The sequence below is a fragment of the Salvelinus sp. IW2-2015 genome, linkage group LG14 (genome assembly GCF_002910315.2).
Source record: "Salvelinus sp. IW2-2015 linkage group LG14, ASM291031v2, whole genome shotgun sequence".
NCBI classification, from domain to species: Eukaryota; Metazoa; Chordata; class Actinopteri; order Salmoniformes; family Salmonidae; genus Salvelinus; species Salvelinus sp. IW2-2015.
Window position 1 is genome coordinate 5,070,785 of NC_036854.1, and position 26,236 is coordinate 5,097,020.

The 26,236-nt window shown below is 44.7% G+C and overlaps 1 protein-coding gene across 1 annotated transcript; it reads left to right on the forward strand.

Annotated features, from left to right (window-relative positions):
• The first annotated feature begins 12,020 nt into the window (after positions 1 to 12,020).
• LOC111972894 (methylmalonate-semialdehyde/malonate-semialdehyde dehydrogenase [acylating], mitochondrial-like) lies at positions 12,021 to 23,076 on the forward strand. The gene is made up of 11 exons (XM_024000007.2): positions 12,021 to 12,112; positions 12,274 to 12,348; positions 16,856 to 17,017; positions 17,101 to 17,179; positions 18,018 to 18,320; positions 18,672 to 18,793; positions 19,412 to 19,601; positions 19,807 to 19,988; positions 21,602 to 21,781; positions 22,101 to 22,199; positions 22,361 to 23,076. Exons 1-11 carry the CDS (start codon positions 12,083 to 12,085, stop codon positions 22,460 to 22,462), a joined length of 1,524 nt encoding a protein of 507 aa, XP_023855775.2. The 5' UTR covers positions 12,021 to 12,082; the 3' UTR covers positions 22,463 to 23,076.
• Positions 23,077 to 26,236: the final 3,160 nt, after the last annotated feature.

The following is a 26,236-nucleotide window of genomic DNA, read 5'->3' on the forward strand; positions in this document are numbered from 1 at the left end:
NAAGCTCCAGGTGGTATCTGATTTTAAGTACCCTGGCATCATACTTGATTCCAACCTCTCTTTTAAAAAGCATGTGAAAAAGGTAATTCAGATAACCAAATTCAACCTAGCTAATTTCCGATTTATACGAAATTGTTTGATTACAGAGGTAGCAAAACTGTACTTCAAATCTATGATACTCCCCCACTTAGCATACTGCTTGACTAGTTGTGCCCAAGCTTGCTGTACAACATTAAAACCTATTCAGTCTGTCTACAAACAGGCTCTCAAAGTGCTTGATAGGAAGCCAAATAGCCATCATCATTGTGCAATACACCGACGCATGTCTTGTATTCAAGACACAAAATGGCCTGGCTCCCCCTCCACACAGTATTTTTGTTAAACAGAAAACCCAAACATATGGCAGCAGATCCACAAGGTCTGCCATGAGAGGTGACTGTATAGTTCCCTTAAGGAAAAGCACCTTTCTCTGTGAGAGCTTCCCATGTCTGGAATACACCGTCATCAGACACACATAACTGCACCACATATCACACTTTCACAAAATGCATGAAGACATGGCTAAAGGTCAATCAGATTTGTGAACATAATCCCTAGCTGTGTATTACCGCTTTCCATGTTGTCTGTTGTCTGTAGCTTGTGAGGTGTGGAAACACTTTGTTGCTTTTATGAATTTTGTCTTGCTGCTTTTTGTCCTATGTTGCTCTGTCTGTATGCTATGTCTTGCTTGTCCTATGTTGCTCTGCATGTGCACACTGCTCAATGATTGTCTATATTGTAATTGTTTTTAATAACCTGCCCAGGGACTGTGGTTGAAAATTAGCCGACTGGCTTAAACCGTCACTTTTACTGAAACGTTGATTCATGTGCACTGTCCCTGTAAAATTTAAATAAATAAAAAACTCAATAGGAGCACAGGTGACCCAATCAGCCTCCCATTATCTTCAGCGACAGGACTGGACTGAAGACGCCTAGAGAGAAGACTCAGGACAAACCCGCTGTCAATTTCCTAGTCTCCACGTTGTCCTTCATGAGCATGCCTTTTCCACCCCAAAAGCTCTTTTAAGAGCTCGGTGTCGCTGCGCCACTATGGCGGCTACGGACCAACACAACTTATGTTTCGTGTGTTTGGGTTTGCAGCACGCTAGGGGCGGCCACACAGATCCCCGGACTGCCATAGCTGCACCTTCCTTTCTTTAAAGGAGAGGAAACAGAGGTGGGCATTTTTCAAGGGAGATCTCCCTCTGGAAGATGCTATGTCTGTGCTAGCCTCAGATTCTGAGGCATCATATGACGACGGTGTCTCCGGAGATGACGAGGACGTTGGGAAGTGTCTGGGTTTTTCTCCGGAAAAACCCTGTCTACTGACCAAAGCTGAAATGACCCCCCCCCCCCCCTCCCTAGGGAGAGCGAGGGGAATTTCACATCCTTGGGCGAGGAAGAGACGGGCTCTGAATTTTCAGCAGCCGCCTCCTATGCAACGCCCTCTCTGCACTCTGACTTTACAGGGCTCATTGAGCGGGCCGCGAGCCGTCTGGAGATTACACTGCCCCCCTCCATTCCCTCCGTTCTGGAAGTGGATATGATGGTGGGCGGCCCCTACTCTAGACAAAGACGGCTGGCTGTGCCTTCAGCACTGGCCATGCCCTCTCTCACTAAATATGTGTATGGTGCATGGGAGTCGCCTTTAATGGCCAGAGCACTGGCGAAGGCGTACACCCCGTTCACCAAAGTGGACGGGAAATGGCCTCAGGAGATCCCTAGGCTCGAGGACGCCCTAGCCGCGTACCTCGCCCCAGGTTCGAGCTCCTGGCCATCGTCCAGGAAACCCACACTACCTACGACTAAGGACCGACTCACAGCACATCTGGTAGAGAAGTCATTCATTCTAGGTGTACAGGCAATAGCAGCAGCTAATAATGTTGCCCTCCTGGCAGCCTCTATCCTGTCTCACCACGGGTAGGACTGAGCTGTCGGGAGAGGAGATGGAGGAAGCGTTGAAGATTTCCGGTGCCATCCTCCATCTCACATAGGCGTTGGCTCTATGTGCGGGGAGGTCCATGGCCACTTCGGTGGTCGTGGAGCGACTCTTCTGACTGTCTTTGACGGCTATGAAGGAGACTGACAAAGCCGCCCTAATGAACGCTCCCATCTCTGACAGTGGTCTCTTCAGAGCAGCCGTCAAAGATGCGACGGTGTGTTTCGGGAAGCTTGAGGAGGATAAAAAGCAGCTGTCTAGGCACCTGCCATTAGCAGGAGGGTCTCGAGCAACTTCAAAGGAATCCCCTCGCTCCACCGTCTCCAGTAGACCTGGGTCTACTGCCAGACAGAGAGCCCGTCGAGCGGCAGCACCTGGTGTAGTCAGAAGAGGCAGTCAGAAGAGACGATGACGGGACGAGTGGGAGAGGGCAGGAGAGAGCGCAGCACTTCAGGTGACAACGCCCACTGTTCATCCCCCAACAGGGTTGGAGGAGCCAATGTGTCCTTTGTTAATAAAGAATGTGTTCCATCTGACTTTGTCACAAGATAACCTATTTTCCATAACAAGAAGGAACCTGAGCGGTCTCAATTTATCTCTCTCTCTTCCCCTCACCACTGTGTGTAGCACAACCCACTACAAGTACGTAGCTGAGCACACAGGAGGACGTTGTGAGTGGGAATGACATGAGGGAAGCGAGACGGACACTTTTAATAAGCCGTCATGCTATACCTCATACAAAACCCTAGACACTCTCAGGAGTGAGGTGGCTAGGGGTTTAAAGAACAGTCTGCGTACACAGCCCCATGTTGGGCCGATGACGCAATCGCTGTTGGGAGACGGCACATTAACTCAGGCAGGCGTCCCAGTTAGTGTAGCTCAGACCCATCCTGCGTTCACAGAGGGCTGGAACCACAAGGTTACGAGTATAACCAAAGGGTCGGCGCCCCGTTTCTCACAGAATGCGTCAATATTTCCTCCCCCTTTCGTGCGGGGCCCACCCTGGGCTGTCCCACCACTTCAGTGTCGAGGGACAGCGACGGCTTGGGCCATAGAGGAATACAGGTCCTTCCTACGGCTTCGTGCTCTCCCGCTCTCAGAGCATTACTCGGAGTGGCAGCGAAGCTGCACCCTCTCCTCCTGGCTAAGTCGTTCGCTGGAGAAGGGTTATGCCATCTAATTCCACCGAACTACTCCCCCGTTTTCGGGCGTGGTGGAGACGGTGATGGAGACGCCAGAGAAAGTAGCCACTCTTGTGAAAGAGATTACAGAACTTTTGGCGAAGGAGGCGGTCACCGTAGTTCCCCAAGAGAAAAGGAACAGCGGGCTATACTCACCCTACTTCCTAGTGCCAAAGAAGATGGGGGGAATGAGGCCAATATTGGATTTACGCACTCTCAACGAGTGCGTAGCCCAACGGCCCTTTTGAATGCCTACGACAACGTCTGCTCTAATGTATCCACAACAGAGACTTTTGTATAAGCATAGACCTAAAGGATGCATACTTTCATGTGCCGGTGCATCCGCGTCACAGGAAGTTTCTGCGTTTCGCCTTCCAAGGGGTGGCAGCGTTGGAACCGTTGCTTCGTCAAGGGCTAAGGCTACTAGCCTACCTAGACGACCTACTGGTTCTTGCCCCGTCAGCAGAGCTGGCGATCATACACACGACACAGACAATGATTCATCTCACACGTTTGGTGTTCGCTGTGAATTTGGAAAAGAGCACGCCTTGGCCCAGTCATCGGATTGTCTACCTGGGCTTATAGCTAGACACTGGCTATGAAGGCTCGAATGTCAGATCCTCGGCGGGCTGCCTTGTTGCTAGCCCTACGAAGGTTTTATCCGAATCACATGGTGACGGCGCATTCCGTCATGACACTCATGTCGTCTGCCCACTCCGTGGTTCATCTGGGACTTCTGCACATGCACAGAATATAGCAAGGGTTTGCCAAACTATGACTGGACCCAGTGAGGCACAGTCATCGTTTTTTTTTTTTTTGGTAGTTCCCCTCTCGCTCAGAGCGGACCTGAACTGTTGGAGAGACCTGTGCGTCCTGACGCAAGGGGTCCCAATAGGCAGAGTGTCCTCCTACATTCCAGTGTTTTACAGACGCTTGTCTGACTGGATGGGAGGGACATGTCAGGCTCTGGCGGTAGGTGTGTGACCTCCCTCGGAACACCACATCAGCCTCCTGGAGTTGGAGACAGTTCTACTGGTTCTGACCCACTTTGTGTCTACCCTACGGGGTCAGGACGTGCTGCTCTGGTCGGACAACCAAACCACAGTAGCCTACATATATCGGCAAGGAGGAGTCAGGTCTCCTGCACTCCACCGGCTGGCGGAGGAATTGTGGCTCTGGGCTCACGAGCACCTTCGCTCGTTGACAGCAACACACATTCCAGGCTATCAGAACGTCGGAGCAGACCTCATGTCTCGAGGCGGTCCCCAAGACGACGAGTGGCAGCTGCACCTCGACATTGTTCTCCAAATATGGGAATGGTTTGGGGTGGACCTGTTCCGAGGTGGACCTGTTCGCGTCACGTGTTAATGCGCAGTGTCCCCTATGGTTTTCCCTACGAGCCCAGGATGAACCGCCACTAGGGATAGACGCTTTTGCACACCAGTGGCCAGATGTTCTCCTGTATGCATTGCCACCGCTGTCCTGCGTTCTCCCATTGCTAGCCCGCGTGAGAACAGGAGGGCTGTCAATCATATTGATAGCCCCCGATCGCCCAGGGACTCCGTGGTATGCGGAGATGACTCAAATGTTGATTGTGCCATCATGGCCAATTCCACATCAAGAGGACGCGATGTCTCAGGTGGCAGGCATGATAGAGCAATTGCCTCTAATCGGCCAGCCACTGGGGGTTTGGCTCCTGAGAGGGACAGGCTAGAGCGCAGTGGGTTTTTTGATTCAGTAATCAGGACGATACAGGGCTCGCGTGCCAGTTCCACATCCAGGACGTATGCCAGCAGATGGAACGTGTTTTCACAATGGTGTGCCAAAGAGAATGTGGACCCCGTGTGCTGTCAGGTTGAGAGTGTGCTCTCATTCCTACAGTTCATGTTTGACAAGCAGCGCTCACCCGCCACCATTAAGGTATTCGCGGCAGCAATTTCAGCATTTCATGAGGGGTTTGGCAGAGTCACCGTCTTCAGCCACCCTCTAGTGAAACGGTTTCTATTGGGAACGCAGCGGCTTAGGCCAGCGGTTAGAGCCATGCTGCCCCAGTGGGATTTAACTTTGGTACTCAAGGCGCTCTGCTCTGTGCCCGGTGCGCGCCTTGGCGTGCTACGTGCAGCGCACGGCAATGATTAGGTCATCGCCTCAGCTGTTTGTGTGTCACGGTGTACAGTGGTGGACCACTTTCAAAACAGCTGCGGTCTCATTGGCTTTGCGAAGGAATTGAGACGGCTTATGAGGCGGCAGAACGGCCACTGCCTCATGGCGTCAGAGCCCACTCCACTCGTGGAGTAGCTGCGCCTGCGGCCAATTTTCAGAGGAACAGGGGTAGAGGATATTTGTGCAGCGGCGTCTTGATCGTCATGTCTCCTTTTATCCGATTCTATCTGTTTAGACTAGAGGTCGACCGATTATGATTTTTCAATACCGATTATTGGAGGACAAAAAAGCCGATACCGATTAATCGGCCGATCTTTATAAAATAAAATAAATGTTTTTATATATATACAGTGGGGAGAACAAGTATTTGATACACTGCCGACTTTGCAGGTTTTCCTACTTACAAAGCATGTAGAGGTCTGTAATTTTTATTCATAGGTACACTTCAACTATGAGAGACGGAATCTAAAACAAAAATCCAGAAAATCACATTGTATGATTTTTAAGTAATTCATTTGCATTTTATTGCAGACATAAGATTTTGATACATCAGAAAAGCAGAACTTAATATTTTGGTAGAGAAACCTTTGTTTGCAATTACAGAGATCATACGTTTCCTGTAGTTCTTGACTAGGTTTGCACACACTGCAGCAGGGATTTTGGCCCACTCCTCCCTACAGATCATCTCCAGATCCTTCAGGTTTCTGGGCTGTCGCTGGGCAATACGGACTTTCAGCTCCCTCCAAAGATTTTCTATTGGGTTCAGGTCTGGAGACTGGCTAGGCCAACTCCAGGACCTTGAGATGCTTCTTACGGAGCACTCCTTAGTTGCCCTGGCTGTGTGTTTGGGTCGTTGTCATGCGGAAGACCCAGCCATGACCCATTCTTCAATGCTCTTACTGAGGGAAGGAGGTTGTTGGCCAAGATCTCGCGATACATGACCCCATCCATCCTCTCCTCAATACAGTGCAGTCGTCCTGTCCCTTTGCAGAAAAGCATCCCCAAAGAATGATGTTTCCACCTCCATGCTTCACGGTTGGGATGGTGTTCTTGGGGTTGTACTCATCCTTCTTCTTCCTCCAAACACGGTGTGGAGTTTAGACCAAAAAGCTCTATTTTTTGTCTCAATCAGACCACATGACCTTCTCCATTCCTCCTCTGGATCATCCAGATGGTCATTGGCAAACTTCAGACGGGCCTGGACATGCGCTGGCTTGAGCAGGGGGACCTTTGCGTGCGCTGCAGGATTTTAATCCATGACGGCGTAGTGTGTTACTAATGGTTTTCTTTGAGACTGTGGTCCCAGCCTCTTCAGGTCATTGACCAGGTCCTGCCGTGTAGTTCTGGGCTGATCCTCACCTTCCTCATGATCATTGATGCCCCACGAGGTGAGATCTTGCATGGAGCCCCAGACCGAGGGTGAATTGACCGTCATCTTGACTTCTTCCATTTTCTAATAATGCGCCAACAGTTGTTGCCTTCTCACCAAGCTGCTTGCCTATTGCGTCCTGTAGCCATCCAGCTTTGCAGGTCTACAATTCTATCCCTGATGTCCTACACAGCTCTCTGGTCATGGCCATTGTGGAGAGGTTGGAGTCTGTTTGATTGAGTGTGTGGACAGGTGTCTTTATACTGGTAACGAGTTCAAACAGGTGCAGTTTAATACAGTAATGAGTGGAGAAACAGGAGGGCTTCTTAAAGAAAAACTAACAGGTCTGTGAGAGCCGGAATTCTTACTGGTTGGTAGGTTAGTCCAATCGAAACACTAATACTTACGTATAGCAATAAAATTGCAAATGAATTCTAAAAATCATACAAGTAATTTTCATGGATTTGTTGTTTAAGAATTCCGTTCTCTCACCAGTTGAAGACTGAGTACGCTATGTACGATATAGAAAAATCACAGACGTCTACATGCTTTGTAAGTATGGAAACACCTCCGAAAACTCGGGCAGCTGTAATCAAATAACTTGTTTCTCCCACTCTGTTATATATATATATAATCATTACACACACACACTCTCATGACAAATTATTAATTTATTTAAAATTACTCTGCCACGTTCGAAAAGCTGCCGTTCCATCCGTTTAATCACATCCGCACTTGTTTTTACTCCTAGCGTTAAATCCAGCTATGCGACCTTGTGCCATGTAAGCGCCCACCCATTAACAATGACACTCTCACCCTACAAGCCTGTCTTGCTTTCTGTCGCTGGGCGATTAGACCATCGCTACGAGACAGGCCTAATCGCTTACCTAACATCCGCTCCGCACTAGATCTCGAGCATATATAAACTAGAGAGAACCGCGTGTACCACTTCCTGCGATGCTCCAGACTCAGACTCCTTTGAATCACACCTAACCACATCCGGCCAACATCCACTCGTCCTCACAGCTCCCACAGAACTCCTTGCACGGATAAGCAATCTAGTATAACAAGAAAAATTCCACATGCCTCTGCCTAGCATAACTACTTAGGTTCCTTCCCATTTCCTCTATGATACGAAATGAAGCTTGAGGGGTTGTACTCATTCGATTCCGCGCACTGGCGTTCACCGGTCGGTAGTCCTGTCGCACAGTTTACAAGTGATTAGCATCAGAACGTGCAAGACGAGAGTTGATATGGCGCGATACCAGCCCGCACCTCTGACTGTGTAGATACATAGCCTGCGAAAGGCTTCCCCCTTCGACCCATTCGACCAATCCACTGACTCGCACACGAGTGACTCCATAAGATCACATCGCTGGCTATACCACTATATCTAGTAGCATGACTGCACTCCGAGCACGACCAGAACGAATTATGACTTTACGTTAACGGGTCAACATTCATCGCAGACGAGCACGTCTAACACCGCCCGACGGTTCTGGCCGGCTCTCTGACACATGATGCCTCAAGCGTGCTCGGTACGACTCATTATAGTCACTATCAACTACGCACCGAGTTCTATGCTCACGCTAGTGAACGTGTTAATACAAGGTAGCGACATTCGGAGCTGACTCTCCCTTACCGACCACCAACCAGCTCATACCTCCGGCATCGACTCGACACATCCATCATGAGATGTCGACGCGGTTAAACCAGCCCCAGACGTACGAAACCACTGCCAGCCACGTTCACGATCGTACACGCGTCACAGCCAGCTGCAGATTCGGTAGCCGCCAGTGTCTCAAATAGCTCTCAGTCCACCCGTCAAGAGGGTCTTCACAGCGTCACTCCAAAGCCATCGTCTCGACATTACGCACTGCTCGTTGACGCCGAAAAAGTGCCGTGCGCTATGCAGTCAAACAGTGACGTACCTGAACCCTGCCCGTCAACATCGGTCCCTACTCGTCGTTGCACGGCCCTGAACACTACATGAACCGAGTCCATATCCATCAGTCCGTACTATGGATCGTGAGCATTCGCCCTCCTGCGATAATACATTGGCTTCGTCACACGTATACCGCGCACCTAATCCATGACGTGAGAAAATACTACTCTGGATAAACTGTAGTAATCATCCCCTAACTGTCGAACGAACCTTGGTCAGGAGAACACAATAGAAACCGCCTTAACTGAACCGTGTAGAATGCCCACTCACCTGGCTAACCAGCTGTTACAGCCAACGTCCACCCATGTCCATTATCATGCCAGTCACCAGTACATCAGTACGAGACGAGTTTGTACGAATTATCTAATCTAGGCATGGAGTCTGGTGCCGAATTCGCTCCATGTCTTAGTCAGGTCCAAGAACCGCTCACCACTCACGCAGACATGTTCCAACCCCGTCAAAATCAGAATAGAAAGCGAAGGAATAGGAGAATACTAATAACTCAGCACCCTATGACCTAGAGCTCCACAAATAACTACTAAGACAATGCGCGAGCATAAAACTAAATTGGTTGCGGAATCTGCGGTAAATCACAGAGTGCACTAACGAGCCGGCCTATTGGCATTACCGGATCACTCCACGTCTCTTGGGGTCGCGCGCACAATAACACACGAGTCAACCGTTTGATAAGATAATTGCAACAATACTGAATGAACAAATGAACACTTATTTTAACTTAATATAATACATAAATACGCACACAGCTCTGAAGTGGACAATGATACTGAGAGTCTGCTTAGGAGACAAATACTCTCAACTGTTTGAATAAAAATAGAGTTTAAGTTACCTGTGATGAATGTTGAAAACAAAAACCTCTAATTCTTATTGCAGGAAATCCTATTTTAATAATGGGCATGGTAGAATTGACAACCAAAGTGCGAGTCATAATTCCCATGACACCTAGCAAAATCTGAAAAGCGGTTTCCTTCATTTATTGCATAGTATATTTAGATTCACTTAAAATAAGGTCTGTGTTTCGTGTAGGCTTACATCACCGTGCCAATTTTATAACTATGTAGATATCCATAGGACAAGTAACTCTGATCAATATTGGCTAAATATAGCGAAGATTAAAAAAATTGTAGAGTGGATTTATGAAAATATGTTGACAAACGTTACCTTATCCAGTGAGATTTACACGGGTATCAAAACGTCGAGGCGGTTTAAGCCTGCACGAAACACAGACCTTATTTGAAGTAGATCAAGACATTCTCTATGGAAGACATGAACGTAAAATAACGAAGGAACCCCTTTAAATTCAGCCGCAAGTTATTACAGGAATTATAATGCGTCGACTATTTCTCTAAACCATTATACCTTTGACTAATCCGGAAACTATCACCTCGAAAACAAAACGTTTATTCCGTTCCGTATTTTATCTAACGGGTATGCCACCCGTTAGATAAAATACGTGAGTCTAAATTACGTGAGTCTAATACATGAGTCTAAATATTCCTGTTACATTGCACAACCTTCAATGTTGTCATAATTACGTAAAATTCTGGCAAATTAGTTCGCAAAGAGCCAGGCGGCCCAAACTGTTGCATATACCCTGACTCTGCATGCAGTGAACGCAAGAGAAATCACCAATTTCCTGGTTAACCTAGATTTTACTATTAGCATATATAGCGAGTTTAAAAATATATACTGTGTATTGATTTTAAGAAAGGCATTGATGTTTATGGTTAAGTACACATTGGGCAATGACAGTCATTGATTGATTGTTTTTTATAAGATAAGTTTAATGCTAGCTAGCAACTTACCTTAGCTTACTGCATTCGCCAACAGGCAGGCTCCTCGTGGAGTGCAATGTAATCAGGTGTTAGAGCATTGGACTAGAACTGTAAGGTGTCAAATTGGATCCCCCGAGCTGACAAGGTTCTGCCTCGTTCCTAGGCCGTCATTGAAATAAGAATGTGTGTTAACTGAATCTGCCTAGTTAATAAAGATTAAATAAAGGTGTTAAAAAAAAAAAGGCAAATCTGCGCCCAAAATACCGATCCGATTGTGAAAACTTGAAATCGGCCCCATAATCGGACTTCCGATTAATCGGTCGACCTCTAGTTTAGACATGTCGTCTAACTCTAGCTCGTTCTGTACTCAGTGTGGCTGAAGGGAGAATTTGAGTTAGAAAAGATGCAGGACTATTGGGCAGGGTTCCCATTAGCTCGCTCTCTTAGTTGTCAGAGAGTAAGACACGTGCCACATGACCTTTGTTTGACACTGTCAGTACAGCAGAGAATTTCTAGACTGCCCACCAGTGTATCACTGTATAGGGGCGAATGATGAGGGAAATAGTGCTGTAACTGGTGTTACTTTACTATTAGACCGGTCACTGGAATTGATGGAACATTGAGGTGTCATGTATCTGCTGAGGCAGAGTAGTTGGCCCATATTCTATTATCTGCCCACGAATCATTGGCTTTGCCTATAGATTGAGTCCTATAGATTGAGTGTGGCGGGTTACACTGAGGAATCAGTGAGTAGGTCTTCTAAATTGGTTCAGTCTGTACTCAGCTTTGCTGATGAGAAGGCTAGAATTAAGACAAAAAAAGCAGGATCAATGGACATGGTTTCCATCAGGTCCGCTTTCTCCTATTAGAATGACTACATGACATTCCTCCTGGCTGGGATGGCACAGTAGAGTCATGTTTTTTTGTCCTGCCCACAAGTCTATGACTGTGTTTGGCGGATGGATTAGGGATATAGTTCCTGTAACTGGTGTTACAGTACTATTTGACCAATTTTGACCGACAAAGTTTTGAGTTCATCTATCTGCTTTTACAGATTTCTATGGCTCATATTCTGCTTTATCTGCCCACTAGTCATTGGCGGTGCCTCTGAACTGAGTAGTGCGGATTAGACCGAGGACGCAGTACATTGTGACACAGTCTGTTTTCACATGTGTTACAGTGTTGCGGGATTTGGTCGCAGCCATTACTGGACCAGACCTTTTCATAAAGTTTGGGAAGTGTTCGGTTCGGCAGGGAATATATTTTTGAGCGTTGCGCTCCACCTTAAACTACTAGGAGACCTATGGGACGGAGCTCCACGATATAGAATGATAGTTACCGGAGTAGTAACTCCAGTTCTATGAGTGGAGCGGAGTCCCATAGGACTTAAGGCCCTGCCGACCCCGAGTCTTGCTGAAGATCATTTTTCGGGAGGCTGATTGAGGGGAAGCGTCCCTTATATAGGGACACCTATACTCCTATTGGCTGCAGATGTGTGCATCATTTTTTCTCTCCGGCTATTTGCTGCCTAGGCAGTGTGGAAAACTACTAGGAGCAGAGCTCCCCTATGGGGCTCCGCTCCACTCATACTGTAAAACTGGAGTTACAACTCCGATAACTATCGTTTTCTCTCGTTTACAGGCACCCCTTCAGATGGGTCGCATGTGTTATTCATCATCCGTGGTGAGTTAACATCATGCATCATAACTACATTTATGAGTGTTTGTAACTACAGAAGACTTGTATATTAGAATACATGCTCATACAATCTAGACATGTACAGATATGATGATTTGATATGGTGGATGACCGCATTGTCCCCCTGTGCTTTTGCAACCTTGCAGCCCACCACCAAGTTGTTCATTGACGGCAAGTTTGTTGAGTCAAACACCTCAGAATGGCTGGACATTCACAACCCTGTAAGTATTTCTGCATTAACACACACACATCACAACGGGAGTTCATGCAAACACTAAAAAGCAATGTGTAAACCGGTCGGGAGCTGGAGATGAAGAACTCTTTAGGTGTCATTAATATGTATGATTTGGAAAGTGAAGAAATGGGAGCCTATTCTTCGTAGCCAATTCAATTGAACCTTGACATGTTTATGCACTCACATTCACTAACTCAGGCCTGGGGGGCCTGTCTGCATCTACTTCATGTAAACTTGTCATTGTCTTGCTCCAGGAAGTATCACACCCTCTTTACTTTTTCCACATTTTGTGTTACAAAGTGGAATAAAATTGATTTAATTGTTGTCAATGATCTATGCAAAATAGTCTCAAAAAGTAAGGGACAAATTCAAACATTTGTTTAAAAAAAAAAATCAAACACTAATCTTGATTAGATAAGTATTCAGCCCATGAATCAATACGTTACAATCACATTTGGCAGCAACTATAGCAGTGAGTCTTTCTGGGTAAGTCTCTAAAAGCTTTCCACACCTGGATTGTGCAGATTTTGCCCAATATTCTTACAAAAATTATTCAAGCTCTGGCAAATTGGTGGTTGATCATTGCTAGCAGATTTAAGACAACTGTAACTTGGCCACTCAGGAACATTCACTGTCTTCTTGTCCACAACTCCTAGAATTGGCCTGTGTTTTAGGACAGTGGTTCCCAAATTTCCCATACCCCTTCAAACATTCAACCTCCAGCTGCGTACCCCTCTAGCACCAGGGTCAGCCACTCTCAAATGTTGTTTTTTGCCATCCTTGTAAGCCTGCCACACACACACTATACATTTATTAAACAAATGAGTGAGTTTTTTGTCACAACCCAGCTCGTGGGAAGTGACAGAGCTCTTATAGGACCAGGCACAAATATGATATAAATCAAAATTTTGCTTTTTATTTAACTATCTTACATACAGTTGAAGTCAGAAGTTTACATACACTTAGGTTGAAGTCATTAAAACTCGTTTTTCAACCACTCCACAAATTTATTGTAAACAAACTATAGTTTTGGCAAGTCGGTTAGGACATCTACTTCGTGCATGATACAAGTAATTTTTCCAACAATTGTTTTACATACACTAAGTTGACTGTGCCTTTTAACAGTTTGGAAAATTCCAGAAAATGATGTAATGGCTTTAGAAGCTTCTGATAGGCTAATTGACATCATTTGAGTCAATTGGAGGTGTACCTGTGGATGTATTTCAAGGCCTACCTCAAACTCAGTGCTCTTTGCTTGACATCATGGGAAAATCAAAAGAAATCAGCCAAGACCTCAGACAAAAAATTGTAGATCTCCACAAGTCTGGTTCATCCTTGGGAGCAATTTCCAAACACCTGAAGGTACCACGTTCATCTGTACAAACAATAGTACGCAAGTATAAACACCATGGGACCACGCAGCTGTCAAACCACTCAGGAAGAAGACACGTTCTTCTGACCCACTGGAATTGTGATACAGTGAATTATAAGTGAAATAATCTGTCTGTAAACAATTGTTGGAAAAATGACTTGTGTCATGCACAAAGTAGATGTCCTAACCGACTTGCCAAAACGATAGTTTGTTCACAAGAAATGTGTGGAATGGTTGAAAAACGAGTTTAATGACTCCAACCTAAGTGTATGTAAACTTCCGACTTCAACTGTACATACCGTTAGTGGAATTCCTGCGAGAGATTATGGTTAATGTGACTGGATGCTAATTATTTGACTAGGCTACCTGTATTTGACATTGGGTTGTTATTTTGCTGAACACTAGATGTTACATTTTATTTTTTGGCAGTGAAACGAGGCTACTAAGGCGAGGGGGAAAAAAGTCACCCAAATGTATAGCCCTGTTGGAAAATATAAATGGACTGTTTGAAAATGTACAAAAATACATACAAATATAAAAAATGATTTTTTTATTTTTTTAAGTATCACATTTGGCGTACCCCCGACGGCATTGCATGTACCCCTGGGAGTACGCATACCCCAGTTTGGGAGTACATGTTTTAGGGTATTTCCCTGCTGAAAGGTGAATTCATCTCTGTCTGGTGGAAAGCAGACTGAATGAACCAGGTTTTTCTCTGGGATTTTGCCTGTGCTTAGCTCCATTCTGTTTCTTTTTTTAAATTTTTTTATCCTGAAAGTCCCCAGTCCTTAACGATTACGAGCATACCCATAACATGAACACAGCCACCACTATGCTTGAAAATATGGAGAGTGGTACTCAGTAATGTTTGGGGCAAATCCAATACAGGACAAAAAGTGAATTGCTTTGCCACATTTGTTGCAGTATTACTTTAGTGCCTTGTTGCAAACAGGATGCATGTTTTGGAATATTTTTTATTCTGTACAGGCTTCCTTTTCACTGTCAATTAGGTTCGTGTTGTGGAGTAACTACAATGTTGTCGATACATCCTCCGTTTTCTCTTGTCACAGCCATTAAACTCTGTAACCAGGGCTTAAAATTAACACCAGYAAATGCAAGTAGATTTTGGCATTGGTGGGTAAGATYTCTATTTCACTAGCCACGTTGGCTGGTGGTCAGGGATCCACATTGCAAGCATTTCACTCGCAATTGTGAATAAAAATAGTCAAGTGTGATCACATTTCTAGTAAAATAAATGTTGCAGTAGCTGTTCAAAGAATTGATGCTGTTTTTGTTTCATAGCTATTAATRGCAGTCAAAGCACCACGAATGAATAATGCTTCCTGTGCGGAGGTGAAGAGCTTAGTGAAAGATTCATTATTAGAAGCGCAGGCGTAAAAGTTGGTCTAATTTACTTGAAACTAAAGTCTACTGAAGTGAGACTTTGTCCTTGTGTTTCTTGGCTATTTACATTTTGTTCACAAGCTAGGTTGTTTTTCTATTTGAGTTTCAACTGCTAGGGAAGAAAAGACAATGGTTCTAGTCAGACTCAATCTCACATGCACAAACATGACTCTAGTCGTGCTATTACAGTCACCTCCGCCCTTAAAGGGGCAGGTGAACGTTTTTGTATCTGATACTGTAATTTGGTTAAAAGACTCAGGTCACAAAAAATGTATCTAAACAATATACCACATTATTTAGTTACTTACTAGTAATGCATGTATTGTTTTAGAAACATTACAAAGCATGTTCATCTTTGTAAAAAAAAATATTCTGCCTGGTAAAAATGTGTGCCTGGTAGATTTTTACATCTACCCGCCACAGTGGCTGGTGAACCAAAAAGTCAATTTTATGACCTGTCTGTCACTGTTTTAKAGTCACAATTGGCCTCATGGTGAAATCCTTGAGCGGTTTCTTTCCTCTTCGGCAACTGAGTTAGGAAGGACACCTGTATCTTCGTAGTGACTGGGTTTATTGATACGCCATCCAAAGTGCAATTAATAACTTCACCATGCTCAAAGGGATATTCAATGTTAGCTTATTTTACCAATAGTTGCCCTTCTTTGRGAGGCATTAGAAACCCTCCCTGGTCTTTGGTTGAATCTGTGCTTGAAATTCACTGCTTGACTGAGGGACCTTACAATGTATGTGTGGGATACAGAGATGAGGTAGCCATTAAAAAATTGTTACACTATTATTGCACACAGTGAGTCCATGCAACTTGTGACTTGTTAAGCACATTTTTARTCCTGAACTTAAGCTTGCCATAACAAAGGGGTTGAATACTTATTGACTCAAGACAATCCAGCTTTTAATTTAAAGTTTGTCAAAATTTCCAACCAAATTCACATTGAAATGTTAGTTATAAATCTGTCATTCTCATTGAAAGCAAGTCTAAGAAGCGGTAGATCTGTTCTATGTGCGCTATTTCTATGCTTCCCGTTAAGWTTCATTTTTGCGTCTTTTACTTTCAGTTTTGTACACCAGTTTCAAACAACTGAAAATACAATATTTTTGGTTACCGAAATATATTTTCCATAAAAAGGCAAGTGGCTAAAAAAGCCAAGGCAATAGCATGGTGGTAGAGCATGGCATAAAAGGCAAATTCTCCTGAGTCTAAACATTATATAGTCATTCTGAATTACGTATACATGCATCATTACAGATTTTGGTTGTTTTATAAACCTGATAACTTTCAATTGGACAGTGAGACATCTGATACTTTGGGTACAGAGTGAAAATTCAGCAGTTTAGTAAGTTCAAGATTAGATTGTCAGTACCTGAGTCATATAGATTGAAAAKACTTGTATYCATTTTACTTCAGACCGTTTTMAAGTTGTGGYGGCAATTAAGCAGGCAAATCATATGATTATAACCAAACATTTGAGGATGTGGTGGTTGCCGATCTTGTTCGTCATCAGGCTTGCCCTGACAAATAGAACATTTTGAAATGCTATCGGACTGTATTCTACATGTCATGACACTTATCCCTGTACACAGTTCATTTTTATCTCAAGTTTCTTAAAAGTTACACCTTTCTGGACAGGCCCCAGATGTAGTTGGTCTCTGTTCACAATGACCTGGTCATCTCTTGTCCCTCTTCTCTTCCCTACTTCAGGCTACTAATGAGGTGGTGAGTCGTGTGCCCAAAGCCACCCACACGGAGATGCTGGCTGCAGTAGACTCCTGCTCCAGGGCCTATGCCTCCTGGTCCGAGACTTCCATCCTCACCCGCCAGCAGATCTTCCTCCGATACCAGCAGCTCATCAAGGAAAACATTGTAAGGAAAGCCCCTGGTCTGAAATCAGGCCTGCATACATGTATCTTAACAATAACCAGGTCCTAAAACATTAATGTTTACAGAAAGAGCTGGCCAGGCTGATCACCCTGGAGCAAGGCAAGACTCTAGCCGACGCGGAGGGAGACGTCTTCAGAGGACTGCGTGAGTAGACAGTCCCCTTCAGTAGGCATGGGAAACGGGAGAAAATGTTTAATTGAAACGGGGAGATGGCTACTAAAACTTGTCCAATAAATGCTTATTTTAGTCTTCTCTAGTCTGTATCAAGAGTCTCTGTATCTCTGTATCTCTGTATCTCTGATTCTTGTATCTCTGTCTCGGAGTCTCTGCCTCGGAGTCTCTGTCTCGGAGTCTCTGTATCTCTGTATCTCTGATCTCTGTATCTGAGTCCCTCTCTATCTCTGATCTCTGTATCGGAGTCTCTGTATTTCTCTGTATCTCTGTATTGGAGTCTCTGTATTGGAGTCCTTCTGTATCGGAGTTCCTCTGTATCTCTGATCTCTGTATCGGAGTCTCTTGATCTCTGAATCAGAGTCTCTGTATCATCTCGTATCGGAGTCTCTGTATCGGAGTCTCTGTATCTCTGTATCTCTGATCTCTGTATCGAGTCTCTGTATCTCTGTATCTCTGATCTCTGTATCGGAGTCTCTGTATCGGAGTCTCTGTATCTCTGATATCGAGTCTCTGTATCTCTGATCTCTGTATCGGAGTCTCTGTATCTCTGTATCTCTGATCTCTGTATCGGAGTCTCTGTATCTCTGATCTCTGTATCGGAGTCTTCTGTATCTCTGATCTCTGTATCGGAGTCTCTGTATGGAGTCTGCTTGATCTCTGATCTCTTGATCTCCTTTAGCAACACACGTATTTGACCCTCTGCCTACCCTCTTTCACCCCATACTCTGATCTTTACCTCCACATGTACTGTTTGACCTTCAGCTCCCTGGCTTTTCTCACCGTGTCTCTGSTCRTCTCTGCCCCCTAGAGGTGGCAGAGCACGCCTGCAGCATCACCTCCCTGATGCTGGGGGAGACRCTGCCCTCCATCACCAAAGACATGGATACCTACACCTACCGCCTGCCCATCGGGGTGTGTGCCGGCATCGCCCCCTTCAACTTTCCTGCCATGATTCCTCTGTGGATGTTCCCCATTGGCATGGTGTGTGGCAACACCTACCTGATGAAGCCCTCCGAGCGCGTCCCAGGGTGCACCATGCTGCTGGCCAAGCTGCTGCAGGATGCAGGGTTGCCCGACGGGACRCTGAACATCATCCATGGACAGCACGCTGGTGAGACGGGGTTGTGTGTGTGCTTAGTCTTTATAAAACATGCTATTGAAGTGTGTGTCCTGTTTCCCAGGATGCAATGAAGCAGGCTATGCTGATCATGTGTGTTAGTGCTGCATCTACAAGACCATTCAGACTACTGATATACCTCAAGCATTATGTTAAACGTTTTGCATAATGTGTGTAGGTAATGTATTTAAGTGCTTTAGGGGAAAGGAGTCCATATAAGAAAGGTTGTTTGTTTCGTTTCCAAGGTGATTACACCATGCCATCTTGTYCCCTTACAGTGCCATGTAATGATGATGGGATGATGCTGATGAGTGAAATTAGATGACCTTTGACCTCTTTCCGTAGCTGTGAACTTCATTTGTGACCACCCAGCCATCAAGGCCATCAGCTTTGTGGGCTCCAACCAGGCAGGAGAGTACATCTACGAGAGAGGATCCAAGAACGGCAAGAGAGTGCAGTCCAACATGGTAAATATGATGACCAGCAACCGTTCTATGAATGGAGTCAATTGGGGATTAAATCATTGAAGAATCTCTTACGCATTTAAGAAACATGTCTGCCTTAAAAGTGCAAAATGCTGAAATTGCTCCGCCATTTCCCGGTTTAAAAAAATTGAATAATTCACCTATTTTGTTTGTGACAAAACAAGTTTGTAGACAATCATTGTACCATCTAAACCACTGTGAAATATATTTTCAAAACCAAAAATATTGTATTTTCAATTGTTTGTAGTGTTCAAAACCGAAAGACGCAAATAACGAAACTTCAGAATGCAAAACATAGAAATAGCGCACATAGAAGATTTACCACTAAACCTGCTTTCAATTAGAATGACAGATCTATAACTCGCTTTTCTATGTGAATTTGGTCGGGTCGCCCAAAAAGTTASATAGCAGCTTTTAAATAGTTTACTGTGGCCTTAACCATACTGCAAGATGAATAGTTCTATCAAGACTGAGACAATAGATGGCTGTCGATCCTTGAGTTTTTCTTGAGATACTTATTGCATAGGTCTACTGTATGTCTTTGCACGTTGCTAAAATGTATTGCAGTAAATGTAACAACCCATGTGTTCTGGCTTGTAGGGAGCTAAGAACCACGGTGTGGTGATGCCTGACGCCAACAAGGAGAACACTCTGAACCAGCTGGTGGGCGCGGCCTTCGGCGCAGCAGGACAGCGTTGTATGGCTCTCTCAACTGCCATTCTGGTAGGCGAAGCTCGTGATTGGCTCCCAGAGCTGGTGGAGCGCTCCAAAGCCCTGCGTGTCAATGCAGGTACCTCACCCTTTTACCTAAAAGACTCACTAACCCCGGTGTGAATTTAAGACTTGCTAGTGTTTTTCCCCCATTTGAAACAGTACATCCAATAGGACCACTAGCTCCAGTCCACATACCGTATCATGCAACATTGCTCAGAATTGGAATGTCCATCCTATGAATTCTAATTCCATGTTTTCTTCCTTTGTGTGGGTGTATCTAGGTGACCAGCCAGGTGCTGACGTGGGTCCACTGATCTCCCCTGAGGCCAGGGCCCGTGTTGAGATGTTGATCCAGAGTGGCGTGGACGAGGGAGCTACGTTATTGCTGGATGGACGCAATGTCCACGTCAAAGGATACGAGAATGGAAACTTCGTAGGACCCACTATCATCGGCAACGTAACGGTAAGGGGGGCGGGGTCTATGAATTTTGGTCAGCTGAGTGATTGACTTTCAGTAGCTGAGCTAAAGCCAAGGTTTCCTCATCTACAAGTATTCCGGCTACATTATTACATTACATCATGTAACTTTTAGTGAACCACCGCACCTCWATACTTAAGCAATAGGGGTGTGATATATGGCCAATATAGCACGGCTAAGTGCTGTTCTCATCCAAGGCACAACGCGGAGTGCCTGGATACAGCCCTTAGCAGTGGTATATTAGCTATATACCACAAACCCCCGAGGTGCCTTATTGCTATTATAAACTGGTTACCAACGTAATTAGAACAGAAAAAATGTATGTTTTGTCATACCTGTGGTACACGGTCTGATATGCCACAGCTTTCAGCCAATCAYCATTGGAAGGCTAAAACCACCAAGTTTATATTTGGGTTTACATCACTGGAGTATCTCACAACAACGCTGAACCTTGGTACAGTGGGAATGACACTTTCACATAAAGGAGATTAACGTTCAAACTTCCGACATGCCTGTAGTAGCTCTGTAACTCACTGTTACAGTAGATAAGAGTATTTAACCCTTGTCCTGCAGTACTAGCTAACCAAAGCCCCTCTTGTGGGCAGAGGTTGGAACCAAATGATTTATTTTGCAACTGTTCTGTTCCGAGCAGAATCCCTATTTTATTTTGTTCCGACCAGCATAATAAAGTTCTGAACCGGTTCGAACCCCAGAAAAGTAATAGTTAATTTACGTGTATATATATWTTTTTTWATCTGGTGAAATCCACTAATTAGCAGATATAGAGCAGCTTACTATGTTTCCGGTAAGCTCGTTGTTTGATGGACAGATAAGTGCAGGRGTGAAATGCGACTGAAYTTTTWCCGGTAGGGAGAGCGAGAGGGGTGGACATGGAGGGGGCATGCTTGAAGCGCTGGGCATCATGTCATGAATTGGAAACTGTTTAGGCTATTACTAGCASTGAAATATATTTATATTACACTAGATATTAGGAATATTTTTGGAACAATAAATAACATTATTAACCGGTTCTCAAGATTTGAAAATAATGGTTCTGTTCTGGAATACTAGAGATCCATTTCCTTTCCTCAATGTTCTTCTTGTTTTTGGTTTGGTTCCCTGAAACGGTTCCAACCCCTGCTTGTAGGTTAATGTCTGGCTGGAGTTAAGAGGCCTGACTTGACCAACGACGTCTGCCTGCTATATGGAGATCTTGGCTGATAAACAATTAGTCACATTGATGGTTGTGTAATCTTGTCTATATGGAGAGAAGATAACACAGTGCCTTTGTCAACCTGACTGCAACTTTCCACTTTTTCTCACGTTCACTATCCTTGAGGTTTTCGGGTGTGAATCTTCAGCTCATACAGTTCTGTGTATCCCCTTCCACAAGTCATACCACTTCACTTATTATATTGGATCTTTCCTTTCAAAGCTGATTTGCCTTCAACTCATTTGGAAGGCCTGCAATAATAATACATGATAGTCCACCCAATCTCTATTCTTGACATAATATCCTGTAGAACACTGACAGGGAGCTTAATCTCCTGCTTTCCCACTCCTCCTCCTCCTCCTCCCCCTCCTCCTCCCCTCCCCAGCCAGCGATGAAGTGCTACACGGAGGAGATCTTTGGGCCGGTGCTGGTGGTTCTGGAGGCTGACACTCTGGACGATGCCATCTCCCTGGTCAACAACAACCAGTATGGCAACGGAACCGCCATCTTCACTACCAACGGCGCTACCGCTCGCAAGTACACACACGAGGTGGATGTCGGACAGGTGAGCCATAGTTCAACGTTCAGAGAATTCCGGTAGGTGCTTAGGAAAGTAAGACCTGTGTGATTTGATGTCAAGCATTGCAAGTAGTTTCCCATTGATCATTGGATGKCTTCATTTCCTGATAGATTGGTGATTCATAGCTTGTGGTTACTCAGTGGGGGTTTAATCTGCTTTTAATGGGATTTAAGATTCTGAGGGACAACCATCTATTGTTCACAGAACTATTTTGCAACAATGCACAAGGCTTTTTCATGGATCCTGTAATTTCTCTGTCGACATTTATCTCCTTGATTCATAATGTGATCTGTATGTCTGTCAGATTGGAGTGAACGTGCCCATCCCCGTCCCCCTGCCCATGTTCTCCTTTACCGGCTCCAGGGGTTCCTTCAGGGGGGACACCAACTTCTACGGAAAACAGGTTAGCTCAACACCGGCAATGACCAGCACAAGCCCACAATTTTTTCTCACCCACCGATTTTATCATACGATCATATTGATCTTACGTTTTTGTTTCAGACAACTATATATGAGGTGGAAGATTTCTGTGGTTGACTCTCCTCTCCTGTGTTGTCGCTACAGGGCATTCAGTTCTACACTCAGATTAAGACGGTGACTTCACAGTGGAAGGCTGAGGACGCCACGACTAAGGCTGCAGCAGTTACCATGCCAACCATGCGCTAAACGGAATGTACGCTTGTAAATGTGGTGTTCTCTCCCTGGCACAACGTTCTACTGACTGACATTCACAAGGGGTTAGCAGCCAAGGGGTATGGATAACTGATACGACTTTATTGCAGTCCTGGAATATGTTTTATACAGAGTGTACTATGTGAGCGAAGTTTATATATTGGAGTTTGACCCTGTTAATGAAAGTAATGTTTCTTATAGGGTGGTGTCAGATTAGATCTGAAATGTACTGTTACTATAGCCTCAAYCCCTTCTGTTTAAACATTAGACATATGCTGCTCCTGGGAGTTCCATGAGAACGATGGACTAGATGGAATGCAAAGGGTGAGAGAAGGCCTCTGTTGCCCATAGGCAAAGATCTAGGATCAGTACTCCCCTCGCATCCTAACTATAACCATTAGGAGGGGAACAGCGGTACACTGACTGTAGATAAGCATCTAGAAGTGGCTTCACCCCAGTCACACAGCCATCATGGTCATTAGTGTCCCCAACCTGTGGAACAGAGACACTGTCAAAGTGTTAGTATTTGTGAGTGCATTCGAAAAATCCAATTTGTAAAGTTAGTGAGCGGTGTTCCTGTTTTACATGGAATAAAGATATCCATTGAATACTGTTGCGAAGTATACTACTTCCTATGCCTCATCACTGAGCTCTATATAACTAGACATTGTATTTTTGACATTTCTCTCTCAAGCATGAATATTGAACATGAATATGGCACCGTTCAGGATGAATCAAACCACTATTTTTAATTCATCAATATATTTAGTGCGTAAAGCGTCTCCAAACACACTTTCATAACCCTAAAATGTGCCTAAATAATCTACAAGATCAGAGTACTTTTCAATCTACAAGTTGGTGCTTAAACTGACTAATATGGATACATTTAGATGGCTTTCCTTTATTGAGGCCTACAGTGCATTCGGAAAGTATTCCGACCCCTTGACTTTTTCCACATTTTGTTACAGCCTTATTCTAAAATGGATGAAGTAGTTTTTCCCCCCTATAATTATAAAGCAAAAACAGGTTTTTACATTTATGCACATTTTATTTAAACGAATCTTAAATGCTTGTTTTCAGACCCTTTACTCAGTACTTCGTAGAAGCACCTTTGGCAGTGATTACAGCCGTGAGTCTTCTTGGGTGTGACGTTACAAGCTTGGCACACCTGTATTTGGGGAGTTTCTCCCATTCTCTGTAGATCCTCTCAATTGTTGTATTTATTTTTATTTCACCTTTATTTAACCAGGTAGGCCAGTTGAGAACAAGTTCTCATTTACAACTGCGACTTGGCCAAGATAAAGCAAAGCAGTGCGACCAAAAACAACAACACAGAGTTACACATGGGATGAACAAATATACAGTCAATAACACAATAGAAAATCTGTATACAGTGTGCAAATGAAGTAAGGAGGTAAGGCAAAAATAGGCCATATTGGCGAAGTAATTACAATTTAGCAATTAACACTGGAGTGATAGATGTGCAGAGGAGGATGTGCAAGTAGAAATACTGGTGTGCAAAAGAGCAGAAAAAAACATACGGGGATGAGGTAGYTAGTTGGTTGTATGTGCTATTTACAGATGGGCTGTGTATAGCTGCAGCGATTGGTAAGCTGCTCTGACAGCCAATGCTTGAAGTTAGTGAGGGAGATATAAGTCTCCAACTTCAGTGATTTTTGCAATTCGTTCCAGTCATTGACAGCAGAGAACTGGAAGGAATGGCGGCCAAAGGAGGTGTTGGCTTTGGGGGTGACCAGTGAAATATACCTGCTGGAGCGCTTGCTACGGGTGGATGTTGCTATGGTGACCAGTGAGCTGAGATAAGGCGGGTCTTTACCTAGCAAAGATGACCTGGAGCCAGTGGGTTTGGTGACGAATATGTAGTGAGGACCAGCCAACGAGAGCATACAGGTCGCAATGGTGGGTAGTATATGGGGCTTTGGTGACAAAACGGATGGCACTGTTATATACTGTGTCCAATTTGCTGAGTAGAGTTTTGGCGGCTATTTTATAAATGACATCGCTGAAGTCAAGGACCGTTAGGATAGTCAGTTTTACGAGGGTATATTTGGCAACATGTGTGAAGGAGGCTTTGTTGCGAAATAAGAAGCCGATTCTAGATTTAATTTTGGATTGGAGATGCTTAATATGAGTCTGGAAGGAGAGTTTACAGTCTAGCCAAACAGCTAGGTATTTATAATTGTCCACATATTCTAAGTCAGAACCGTCCAGAGTAATGATGCTAGGCGGGTGGGKACGTGCATGCAGCGATCGGTTGAACAGCATGCATTAAGTTTTACTAGCATTTAAGAGCAGTTGGAGGCCACAGAAGGAGTGTTGTATGTCATTGAAGCTCGTTTGGAGGTTTGTTAACACAGTGTCCAAAGAAGGGCCAGATGTATACAGAATGGTGTCATCTGCGTAGAGGTGGATCAAAGAATCACCAGTAGCAAGAGCGACATCATTGATATATAAAGAGAAAGTCAGCCTGAGAATTGAACCCTGTGGCACCACCATAGAGACTGCCAGAGGTCCGGACAACAGGCCCTCCGATTTGACACACTGAACTCTATCTGAGAAGTAGTTAGTGAACCAGGCGAGGCAGTCATTAGAGAAACCAAGGCTGTTGAGTCTGCCGATAAGAATACGGTGATAGACAGAGTCGAAAGCCTTGGCCAGGTTGATGAAGACGGCTGCACAGTACTGTTTTTTATCGATGGTGGTTGTTGTCCTGTTGGAAGGTAGACCTTTGTCCTGAGCACTCTGGAGCAGATTTTCATCAAGGATCTCTCTGTACTTTGCTCCATACATTTTTCCCTCGATCCTGACTAGTCTCCCAGTCCCTGCCGCTGAAAAACATCCCCTCAGCATGATGCTGRRACTACCATGCTTCACTGTAGGGATGGTGCCAGGTTTACTCCAGATGTGACACTTGGCATTCAGGCCAAAGAMTTCAGTCTTGGTTTCATCAGACCAAAGAATCTTGTTTCTCATGGTCTGAGTGTCTTTTATGTGCCTTTTGGCAAACTCCAAGCGGGCTGTCATGTGCCTTTTACTGAGGAGTGGTTTCCGTCTGGCTGCTCTACTAAAAAATGCCTGCTTTGGTGCAGTGCTGCAGAGATGGTTGTCCTTCTGGAAGGTTTTCCCATCTCCACAGAGGAACTCTGGAGCTCTGTCAGTGACCATCGGGTTCTTGGTCACTTCCCTGACCAAGGCCCTTCTCCCCAGATTGCTCAGTTTCGCCGGGCGAATGATGGAGGCCACTGTGTTCTTGGGAACATTCAATGCTGCAGACATTGTTTGGTACCCTTCCCCAGATCTGTGTCTCGGAGCTCTACGGACAATTCCTTCGACCTCATGGCTTGGTTTTTGCTCTGACATGCACTGTCAACTGTGGGACCTTATATAGACGGGTGTGTGCTTTCCAAATCATGTCCAATCAATTGAATTTATCACAGGTGGACTCTAATCAAGTTGTAGAAACAACTCAAGGATGATCAATGGAAACAGGATGCACCTAAGCTCAATTTTGAGTCCAATAGCAAAGGGTCTGAATACTTATGTAAATAAGGTATTTCTGTTTTATTTTGAATACATTTGCAAAAAAAAAATAAAACTTATGGGATATTTTTTATTTATTTAATCCATTTTAGAATAAGGCTGTAGGGTAACAAAATGTGGAGAATGGGTCTGAATACTTTCCGAATGCACTGTATATTCTAAACCCGTTTTCTCCATGTATTCTACTGAGTCTGTCAACAAATTCAA